The 12,250-nt window shown below is 37.9% G+C and overlaps 1 protein-coding gene across 1 annotated transcript in view; it reads left to right on the forward strand.

The window, feature by feature from the left end:
• MYO1B (myosin IB) overlaps positions 1-12,250 on the forward strand; it is a 150,977-nt gene that overhangs the window by 135,393 nt on the left and 3,334 nt on the right. Inside the window, exons 25-29 of the mRNA XM_012647923.1 lie at positions 794-928; positions 2,773-2,879; positions 5,582-5,714; positions 6,061-6,213; positions 7,658-7,785. Coding sequence (XP_012503377.1) covers positions 794-928; positions 2,773-2,879; positions 5,582-5,714; positions 6,061-6,213; positions 7,658-7,785 — 656 coding nt within the window. The remainder of the gene's footprint in view (positions 1-793; positions 929-2,772; positions 2,880-5,581; positions 5,715-6,060; positions 6,214-7,657; positions 7,786-12,250) is intronic.

Consider the following 12,250-nt stretch of genomic DNA (forward strand, 5'->3'; position numbering starts at 1 on the left):
GTAAACTGTGGAGTCAACCTGCATTGCCGCTTACAGATGTGTGACTTGAGCAAGTTACTTAACTTCTGTGAGCCTCGTTTTTAATCTGTAAAATGGGAATAATAATAGCACTAACCTCAAAGAGCCGATTGGTGTGAGGATTAAAATGGAGTGATGATATAAAGCTCTTTCACTGCCTGGCACATGTTAAGTCCTCTCGAGCAACCCAATCTGATAGAACTTTCTGCAGTGATGAAAATGTCCTGTAACAATAGAGCAGTCACTAGCTCACGTGGTTATTGAGCACTTGAAATGTAACCAATGTGACTGGATTTTTTATTTTATTTAATTTTATTTACTTAAAATTTAAATATAAATAGGCCATGTGACTAGTGGCTACCTTTTCGATAGTACAGCTCTATAGTATTAGCTGGTGTTAGTATTAGTGTTAATATGAGTGTGAGTGTCGGTATTCTTCTTTTAACCATTTGGTGGAGCTCATATTTCCCCAACCAGTATGAAAGAGTGGAATAGAGACTTCCTAGATGAGTTACAAAGTTTTATGAACTTGGCCTGGCATGGTGGCTCATGCCCGTAATCCTAGTACTGTGGGAGGCCAAGGCAGGAGGATCACTTGAGGCCAGGAGTTAAAGACCAGCCTGGGCAACATAGCCAGATGCCGTCTCCACAGGAAAAAAAACCTGGAGTAAAACCTGATAAATTCCACTAAAGATTGATCATGGTGTATGTAAAACAATGTCTTTTCTGGTATATTTTCCTCATTTTTTTGTATTTTCTGTCAAACCCAACACAGGTGCAAAAATACTTCTTAGAAATGAAAAATAAGATGCCTTCCTTATCTCCAATAGACAAGAATTGGCCATCAAGACCCTATCTATTCTTGGATTCTACTCACAAGGAGCTAAAAAGAATTTTCCACTTGTGGAGGGTAAAAAATAATGTCATGTTATATTTTTTTCCAGAGACTTCCTATCATATATTTTGAGTGTTTGAGAACTCTTACATAAAATCAAATTTTGAACACATTCTTGCTTTGCCTTGAAGAGAATTAGTTGAGAACTTTGGTAGTTTTGAACCATGCATCATACTTGACTTTCTGTGAGAAGTCCTGCGCGGCCATGCGGCTGCCTCTCGGCCCGGCTGGAAAGGAAAGCACACGCCCGCCTCGTCTTTCCATTCTGGTTCCTATGGCTTTCACATCATTCAGGTTTTGTTTGTCTGTTCTTCTCTTTGTCAGAAGGAATATTGTAGGAGATAGAAATGACAAAATTTGAACACCTTCAAGTGACATAAAGAAATTCTACCAATTGTAAGAGTTTAGTGTATCAGATTTATTGAACACATACTCATCAGATATACATGTGAACACTCACGCACTTCGATGTGGGGAAAAGGCCTTAAAGTCCCTACAAGACACTAAAACTTCTTCTACCTGAAGTAAAGGGAAGCTGACAATCTGTTTTATACTGCTTTTACTTTAGCTCTCTTGTTTTATAGGAGAATACTGCCCAGCATGGGGCACATGGGGTGTTTGTATAGATGGTGACTGTATTCCAATAACTTAGTCAGTTGTTATGTGAAATGCTAAATATATATGGTTATCAGATGTCATAAAACCATGAGATGGAAGGCATTTAGTAAATGAATGATCAGTGGATACATCTTCCGGGAAGCTCTTTCCTGCCCAGCAGTGTAGGCTTGTTCTTTGTGTATCCGAATCGCATATGTGTGGAGTGACATTATCGCTAATTAGTGTGATGAGTGCTACCAGCACAACATATGGAACTGGATTCTGGGTTTTGTCCCGTAACACTGAGCCAATCTGGCCAGATGCACCAACTTCTCAATTGTTTGTCTCCCTTTTCAGTCTGACACAGAAACTATTTTCAGAAATAATGATGGGGAGCTGCTGATGCTGGGGGTCTGTGCTGCCTCCGCCCTCCTGGCTCCACAATCTACCCCCTATCTCCCTTGGATTGGGGGTGGGGGATGAGAGGGCTGTTTATTCCTAGGGGAGCTTTTCCATGGGAAGGGTTGGCAGCAATGCTAACATTTCTTCGTGGTGGTGCTGGGCCCCACCTGTAACTGAATTTCTTGGAACACTCATCTATTACTAAAAAACCCATCCCTGTCTCCTCTCATTGCAGCCTCAGAGTCACAGCGAAGTGGAACTTCTAAGATTCCATGTCCACATTGTAAAATGGTAGTGGGGGGTGGGGATTTGGAGCGGTGGTTTTCAAACTATAGGTCATAGCATATTTGTGAGTCATGAAGTCAATTTAGTAGATCACTACCAGTGTTTTTAAACGAAATAGAAAACAGAGTGCACAACATATAGAAAGGATAAGTATTGTTTTGAGAAGGTTTTATATAAATTGTCTCTATGTGTGTAGAAATGTATGCACTGAATTGTGATGTGCAGTGATTTTTACTGTGAGTCTCTCTAGAAGAGTGACAGCCTCGGGACTAGGTGATCTGCAGGGACTGACATCACAGTAGGAGAAAACAGTATCCTCCTTGCAGGGCTCAGGCCAGCTAGGCCCTGGTAAGAAGCATCCCAGATTCTGCAATACAAATATAGTCTTTATGACATTTTCTGAGATGAACTTTTTAAAGCCAACAAAGGAAAAAAGTTTTTGGCCTTTTAAGTGAATATTTTGTACACCTTCAGTCTTATCCTTGTTGCTGTTCAGTTGGCTTAGCATATTTAAGAATGAGTAATGATTTATTTATATAAGTGATGTTTTGTTTTGTTCTTCTCATATCACACAGTGTAAAAAATACAGGGACCAATTCACAGACCAGCAGAAACTTATTTATGAAGAGAAACTAGAAGCCAGTGAACTCTTCAAAGACAAGAAGGCTTTATACCCGTCCAGGTATTATTATGTCTTTGCTTTACCCCTAAAAGTCAATAATTTAAAAGTTTCTCAAATATATTTGTAGGCCTTTTCTAGTGGAGTTTGATTTCAGTCTTAAATGGGTGGTTTTGTGAATCATTTTGTAATATAGTTAGCTGGATATGAATACACATAACACATTTGAGCACTGGCTTCCTTAGTGTACTTTAATGAAATGAGATTACGGTTGTTGGTTTTACTTCATTGGCATTAGCTGGAACACTTTATTAAATAATTAGAAGTCATTTAAAATAAAAAATATATAGGCTATTAAGATAAATTTGCATTGTAAATTCCTGTTAGTTTTTCATAGTTTTCTAAGACAAGCCAAATTTCTGTGGGTAATATACTCTAATTACCATTCTCGTCTTCCTGCCTTAACAAGTCAGGTCAGAAGTTCATTTGTAAGGTAAATGAACGAGTGAGCCAGTAGAGTACCTTTCGAGTGTTGCATAAGCCCTGGTCCGTGGTGCCCTCGGTCTGCTAGCTCACTGGACATGAATGACTTAAGTGGCCTGTGCAGCAAGTTCAGTTCCTTTATTGTAAACACCGAGTACTCAGAAAAAGAAGGAACACCAGTCACAAGTTTAACAAGCAAAGTCCTTGGTAAAGACTACTTATCTGAGTATTCTTACATCTCCTACATTCATCATGTCCCCACAGAATTTCTATCCCTTTTCATTCAATATTTATAAAATTTTATTTTTTAAAATTTATTTATTTTATTATAAAAAGTAGATTGTATAATTTCAAGCCAAATCTATAACAACTTACAGCTTCTCCCAAAGAATGGCCTAGAAACAAAAATGTATTATATGCTACGTATATTCACATGTATTACATATGTTATATTTATATTCTCTGTATCTTCATACACATTTGAAAGAGCTCCCTTTTAAAGGATTAAATGAACATAAGTTGCCAGACTCATTGGGTTTAAGGACTTTAAGTTGCACAGCTCCCTTAGTTGGCTGAGTTGACTGCTCGAGGTGATATATATATTCCCTTAAGGCAAACACAGCAGCTAAGTCTAAAGTTGTCCAAAATGCTTATTACATAAAGCATATTCAAACAGGAAAATTGTCTATATGCTTGCTTCAGCAACTAATTTTACTGAACTTTTTCTTTATACATTTTAAAATTAGAAAGTAACCCTCTTAATGAACATTCCCTGCACGTGACTCTTCAGAAACTGCAGGCTGGAAAATACATTTTTGAAGAAACTAATTAAAAGGCCGTTAGCATTTTTTATTATTTAAAATACATTTGAATATTAATTTTTAAAAGTTAACTTCAGGCCAAGTCCTTTTTAGGTAGTTTGATCAGTTTTCAGGGATGGTGTCCACACTCACCCCACAGCAGCGAGGGAGGTGGAATAATTTACCCTCCCACCACTCTGGGAAGTGGCAGCTCTTATGGGAGTCAGTCGGCCTTTTACATCCTGGGAGCTGCGAAACATTGACCACCTACGTGGATTTTTCTTCCCTAATCCTCCACCCACAACACAAGCCTTTAAAGTCATATTTGCAAATTGCCAGATCTTTGTAGCTCAAAATAAAGCTTGTAGATCGCTTGAAGCAGCAGTTTTTTTCTTGGTGTCTTGAATGCTGTCCTAAGAGAGTCCCCCCACAAGTATTTAGGGAAATCAACATCTTAATGATAAGAGCACAGTTAGGCCTCTTGAGAAAATTTGTTGGGGAAAAAAAACTGCTCTGATTCTGAATGTTTGCTGTGGTTACTTCTGTCCTTTAGAGGCATATCTTAGGAGGAGGCTTGATTCCCCTCTGGTATACAGATGCTCCTTGACTTTTGATGGGGTTATACCCTGGTAAATTCATCAAAGTTGAAAATATCACAAATTGAAAATGCATTTGATACACCTAACCTACCCTAGCCTACCTTAAACGTGCTCAGAACACTTACATTAGCCTACAGTTGGGCAAAATCATCTAACACAAAGCCTATTTTATAACAAAGTGTTGAATATCTCATATAGTTTATTGAATACTGAAAGTTAAAAACATTGTGGTTGTATGGGTGCCATTGTAAAGTTGAAAATCATAAGTTGAACCATCGTAAGTTGGGGACCAGCTGCATTGCCTATTTAGAACCGGGGTTACATGATAATATCAAGTGCTCTCTAGTTATCTTCTAAAGTGATTGCCCTGGGATGCAATCACTTTCCCAGAAAGCCTACTGATTTTCTTATTCTCTGCAAGAAAATTAAATTTTTCTTTGGAGCAGGTGATGGTGATGATTTCAGCTCTTTTTTTCATTGCCACATATTGTTTGAAGGCCTTAGTAAATCCTTTGTGGGCAGCTGTTAGCTTTATATTAACAGATTAGAAGAAATTGCCTTTTCTTTCATGTGAGGCTATGCATTTGAGTCTTAGCTTTTGTTCTTGCCAGTGATTTCTATCCTGATTGTTCTCTGTGATAAGATCGTTATCAAAGTCCTACCTACCAAATGCCATGATCACATCAACAATACGTTTAAAATAGGTTTATGGTTTCATTTCCAACTTATATTTAGAATAGGTGAAAGTGTAATATATAAAATAAATCGAAATAACTTTTTATGAAGTTGTCGGCTCCTCCTTAGAATCAGCTGGCCTGTTTCACTTTCCCAGTAGTACTTCCACTTGAAATGGTTTCTAACATGCAGGAATTTTTCCCTTTAGTGTTGGGCAGCCATTCCAAGGGGCTTACCTGGAAATCAACAAGAACCCCAAGTATAAGAAACTCAAAGATGCCATTGAAGAAAAGATCATCATTGCTGAAGTCGTGAACAAAATTAACCGTGCTAATGGGAAGGTAAAAATGCTAACCCTGAAGACTGTTAAGTATTTATTAGTTGGGACAGTAATCCTTATTTTTCTGAATCTTAAAATTCACATTTCATGGTCTTGGTAGAGGTACTGTGAGGGGGGTATTTCCCCTTACCTTTAGGCTTGGGTGGGATTTTGCATGTTCTCTGAAATTTTTATGAATTAAAATATATTATCTATGTTTTTTAGTGTGTTCTTGGTTTACATAGGTATGCTTATTGAAAGGTATTAGAATAAAATGTGCATTTCTGCAAATAAATAATGCTTTAAATTCATGGATCATTTTTGGATATTTTTGATCATTGTTGTACACCTTTTTTGCTTTGCTTTAGAGTACATCCCGGATTTTCCTCTTAACAAACAATAATCTCCTCCTTGCTGATCAAAAGTCTGGACAAATCAAGTCCGAGGTTCCCTTGGTGGATGTGACCAAGGTGTCAATGAGCTCACAAAACGATGGCTTCTTCGCGGTGCACCTCAAAGAGGTAAAGTTTCAACCAGTGACTTGACTGAAAGATTTCTGCATTTGTCCAGCCTCTTGGGCATTGATTTAAAAATTTCCACATCCGATTAATCCTATTGCCTGAAGTCTATATATCCTCCTCACTGGTTTACAAATTTTGGCTGTATTCACCCCTATGTAAAATCTCAGGCTTGGTTTTTCAATAGTTGAATAAACTTAATCACTTTTATTGACTTGTTCACTTTACTTTTTGTGACTAACACATAGAAATATTAAGATGTTTTAAATTATGGTTCCTCCTATTGTTTCTTCTTTGTATCAACTTAGTAAATGTCTTCTTGTTCATCTTTAAAGGGATTTGTATTAAAGGATACAACTATAATAAAATAACAGCCTAATAATTTTGACCTAAAGATTTTTTATGTTCGTTGCCTTTAGCTTAACCAGGACCTCCTGACTTGAACGAAGTGGTTAAGTGTAGGTTCTGGAACTGGTCTCACTAACTTTATAATGACATTGGCCAAGTCATTTAACTTTTGTGTGCGTATCTTTAAAATGGGGATAATAATAGTACCTACTTCGTAGCATTGTCATAGGATTAAGTAAGATACTGTATGGACAGTGCCTGTCACATAACACTTAGTCGCTTGAATAAACCAACGTTAGGAATATTAATCATATTTAGGCATATGTGTCTAGCTAATAGTGCCACTATTTGGCTGACTCTAAACTTAGAAAAATCTTAAAAGCTTATCTCAGCCTGTTTTCCCCACTGTGGATCTTAATTTATAGAGGGCATATCAAATCCTAGAACAGTAATTCTCAACCTCAGTGTGTGAAAATTACACATTTTAACAGCTTGGGAACATTAAAAATGCTGCTGCCCAGGCCATGTTTTTAGTACAGTCAAATCAGAATTTCTGTGAATGGGGCAAAAGCTTCAGATTTTTTGCAAACTCCTCCATGTGACTCCCTTGTGCTGCTAAGGTTTAGAGCCACTGCCCTAGGATATTTGGTGGAAGTGGTGTTGTTATTTTTTTATTTTTTTAACCAGATCACTGAGGAATTTTTCAACCAGCTCCTCCAGAATGAGTTACAGGTTAGGTCAGCACTCTCTGAACCTGAGTGTATAAACACATCACCCAGGGATCTTGTCAGGGATTCACATTCCGTGGGGCTGCTGTAGGGCCTGAGATTCTACTTTTCTAACAAGCTCCCAGGCGACGCAGGTGGTGCCTCTGCTTCATCAGCCGGCTTTGGATAACAAGGGGTTAGGAGACCTTATGAAGTGCTCTGAGCAAGTTGAAGAAAGACTGCTCTTGTCATTATTGTTTACTTTGGGAGAATGGACTCCAGTGTCTGAGGTTTTAGAGAGACTGTAAATATGTTTTTAGCCAAGCCTGTGAACATTTACCTCCTAAGGTGTCTTTAATTATGATAATCTGACTCTTGGTTTGCCCTTTTAGGGCTCAGAAGCAGCCAGTAAAGGAGACTTTCTCTTCAGCAGTGACCACCTGATTGAAATGGCCACCAAGCTCTATCGCACGACTCTCAGCCAAACCAAACAGAAGCTCAATATTGAAATTTCCGATGAGTATGTTCATTACTGTTTGAATGTGCCTTTTCACTTTCAGCTTTATTGTTTGAGTTCAGACCTTTGATTTCATTCAGTAATATAACAGGTAGTTGTTAAGCCCCAGGTTTGTGTCTAGTAGCTGTTCTACGTGATACATGGACAGTGAATGCCTCTGATGGAGTCCCTGCCTTCGTATACCTGGCATTCTAGTGTTTCCGGTGGTTAGATGGTCATTCCAGATGACCTTTTCTAGATATCACACAGGATATCTAGAGTTGTTCATAAGCATTCCATATTGACAAGGGTTCATTAGTGCTAAGACTGATATAAATTTGAAATTTGTTTTCTTAACTTCTGTTAAGGTTCTGATTACAGAGGCTGATTATTTGCATACAGGTTGGGGCATCCTCCTGTTCAGTGAATCTATCTGTGAGTTGTCTGGATGAGTTTGAGTTACTATATTGATTGATGCTTAATTAGTTACGTTTTAACAGATTGTTTACTACCTTTTTATATATTTCTCAGCATATGTAGTAAAAATTTGTATAACCAGATTGCTCAGGAAATGATCTTATTTTCAAATTTAAAAAGTCTATTCTGTTTCATCTTTCTCTAAAAGTCTTTCTAAAATAAATTCACACTCATTTTTGCCCCTCTGTAAGTCAAACTCTCTTTGATGTGTTAGGATCTGCAGTGCTGAAGGCGTACCTTAAATTCTCATTGAACACTAAGAATGTTGCTTAGATTGGGTAGGAAATTGGGTTTATGTACACTCTACATTGGAAATTGCTTTTTGGACTAAATAACTTCTTGTTAATGAGGCCTTTCTCATAAAACAAAGAATATTAGGAAAAAAGATAATGGTTGGTTGGGTTCCAGTTAATTAAGGTTTTAACATGTTAGGGCTTGTTAGAGCTTTAAAATCCCTTTAGTTGAAATGTTTCATAATTTGGGATAATGGGCTTTGGTGGGACTGCTAATTCCCACTCATCATAGGAAGATTATATGTATTTCAGGTGCAGAAGCTCCTCGGGGGGCGGTGGGGGGGTGTATGGCTATATGAAGTGGCCTCACATTTGGCCCACTACATTAATAAAATCATCTTTATAGGGAAAAGAAATCACACCAAAATCCAGGCCACAAAGGATTGCTGCTTTTAACATTTCCCAAACCGATATTCTAAGAACACTACTCTAACAGAACATTAATAACGATGCATTGTGAAAAAAATCTTCTCTGGTGAAATTTAAAGTCTTTACTATAGCACTTCTCAGAGCCTCTAAAATCTTGTGGCACACTGTGACTCTCTGGGGGTGGGGATTTGGGAGGATAGCGTGTGCTGTGTTCCCTAAATGTAGGCAACCACAGAACCCCTCCAAGGGCTCTCAGCACTTGTGCTCAGAGGCACTCAGTCTGGGAAACAGGGCGGGACCCTGCCCTGCCACAGAGGGCATGTGATATTCTGGAGGAAATAAGCCTTCAGTAAATACAGTTGTCTGAGTGAAGATTTACAGTGGGCCACGTGAAGAAAGAAACATTAGGTAGCCTTGTAATACTTCCTTCTCCAGTTCTTAATTATCGATTGGTCTCATAAAAATCAAACAGCTGATGGAACCTTGCGTAGCACCCATGGGTCCCTTCCCAGGTGGCACCGGAAGCCTGGCGGGGAAGTTTCCAGAGCAGCTTCTGCTCCATAACCCCAGGGAGCTCTTAGGCAGAGGTGCGTGAGCCTGTGTGTGTCATCCCTGAGTGGCTTCACTCATTTCATTGCCAGCTGAGTAGAACCAGCACTGAAAACTGCATGTAGTTCAGTGACTAAACCCCTTTGGTGTATCCTTTTTAGAAGTAGTAGTTACTCTAACAAACCCAGTTTCTGTAATCATTGTGGATAAACTGGATGTCATGGGAAGAGAGTCAAAGTTTTGTTTATTCTTCAGTGCAGTCTTAACCTGCACATGTAGAAGTGAGAACCGAATTCATTGAGAGACTCAATCGCCTTGTAATTCCTACTCCTTAAACTTCCAAACTGTTCAATCTGTAAATAGATTGCATTTTAAGGATAACCTGTGAGATGTATAATACAGTCACGCACTGCATAATGATGCTTTACTCAGTGATGGACCACATATACAACAGTGGTCCCATTCGATTGTAATGGAGCTGATAAATTCCTACCACCTAGTGACATTGTAGCCGTCGCCATGTCCTAGTGCAAGGCATTACTCACATGTATGTGGTGATGCTGGTGTAGACAATCAACTGTGCTTGCTGGTCATATAACAGTATAGCACATATAATTACGTACAGCACATAATATTTGGCAATGATAATAAACCACAGTGTTACTGGTTTATGTATTTACTATACTGTATTTTTATCATTATTTTAGGGTATACTCTTTCTATATGTAAAAAAAAAGTTTACTATAAAACAGCCTGAGGCAGGTCCTTCAGGAAGTATTTCAAAAGAAGACATTGTTATCATAGGAGATGACAGCTCCATATATGTTATTGCCCCTGAAGATATTCTAGTGGGACAAGCTGTGGAGGTGGAAGACAGGGATAGTGACAGTCCTGACCCTGTGGAGGCCTAGGCTAAGGTGTGTGTGTTTGTGTTAGTTTTTAAACAAAAATTTTAAAACATAAAAAAAAATTAAAAATAGAAAAAAGTTTATAGAGTAAGAATATAAAGAAAGAAAATATTTTACAATGTATTTGTTTTAAGCTAAGCGTTACTACAAAAAAGTCAAAAAGTTAAAAAATTAAAAAGTTTATAAAGTATAAAAGTTAAGCTAAAGTTAATTTATTATTGAAGAGAGAAAAATATTTTTTATAAGTTCAGTGTAGTCTAAGTATACAGAGTTTATAAAATCTACGGTAGTGTACGGGCCTTCACACTCACTCACGGCCTCACACGGAGCAACTTCCAGTCCTGCAGGCTCCATTCATGGTAAGTGCCCTATACGGGTGTACAATTTTTTAACATTTTATACCATGTTTTTATTGTACTTTTTCTATGTTTCGATTTGTTCAGATACACAAATACTTACCCTTGTGTTACAATACTTACAGTGTAAAGTACAGTGACATACTGTACAGGTTTGTAGGCCAGGAGTAACAGGCTATACCATATAGCCTAGGTGTGTAGTAGGCCGCACCATCTAGGTTTGTGTAAGTTCACTCTATCATGTCCGCACAATGATGAAATTGCCTCATGACGCATTTCTCAGAACATACTCAGAAAGTGAATTTGTCCTATTAAACATTTTAAATATATGTATATACACATGTGTATACATGTACTCATGCACACATATATATATATGTCATTTAAGTTATGCAATTATTTTTCTGAATAATTTAAATCCAAACAACTAATCTATATTCCTTTTACTTTGAAATTCTAACTGGTATTAATGCTATGAAATAATACATCTATGTTATTTTTGCTGGAGGATGATTTTCAGTTCCCTTCTCTGAAATAATAGCGATAAATAATGGAGATAAATAAGAGTACTCACCTCCTAGGATTGTCTTAAAGCTGAGCTAATAATATGTGTAAATGACCAAGAGCAGTGTGTACATGGTAAACACTCAGTACATTTTAGCTATTGTTTCTAGTATGAATCATGATCATGATTTGTAAATGTGGAGATAATTAATGGATGCTAAAGTTATTAGGGAAAGAAGTTCCTGTATATTTATTACACTACAAAGGTCTTTGAAAATTAAAATGTAAGAGTATTTTTTAAATATGTGAATTTGTGTTAAACTTGAAAGATGTTTCTTTCTTTCTTTGAGGCACATAGATATAAGTATGCATGCCAGAGACATATCTCAGATAGTCTAATCTGGAACCATAGCTGTTTTTTTTTTCCAGTACTTTTGGGTTGAAAAGAAACAACCCATTTAAAAGGTTGGAAGTACTGTCCTTATAAAACAACTCATGAATTAGTTTATGCGTTACGTTTCACCACAGTAGATAACATTTGCAAAAGATGGCCTCTTTAGACCTTGAAACTGAAACTGACGTATACAGAGCAGAGCTGTTTAGATCCTTGCTGTCGCCATGGATGTCAGCCGAGTAAGTGATCAGTCGGTGGTAGTTAGGTTGACTCACTTAATAATGTGCCATTAACTCAGAAAACTGTTTCCTGAGGAACATATGGAAAATGTCATAACATTATGCTGATTATGGTGGCCACAAGGAAAAGATCACCAGTTTTGAGATGGGAAGACCTGGTTTCTGGCCCAGCCATGCAGCTTTCGTGCCCACCTGCCGATGCTGTCCTTCAGGGCAGGGATTGCATTGCATACAGCTGGGTGCCTCTCACAGCACCGGTGCAGGAAAGGTGGAAGAATAATCTGTGGATAGTCACTTGGCCCCTGCTGGTCTGTGAAAGGAAAAATTGGGACTAAAATATGGTTTCCCTCAATGTATCATGTACCACTGGTGGGATAAGAGATGGTTTTAGGTGGATTTT

The sequence above is a fragment of the Propithecus coquereli genome, unplaced genomic scaffold, assembly GCF_000956105.1.
Source record: "Propithecus coquereli isolate 6110/MARCELLA unplaced genomic scaffold, Pcoq_1.0 Scaffold279, whole genome shotgun sequence".
Classification (NCBI taxonomy): Eukaryota; Metazoa; Chordata; class Mammalia; order Primates; family Indriidae; genus Propithecus; species Propithecus coquereli.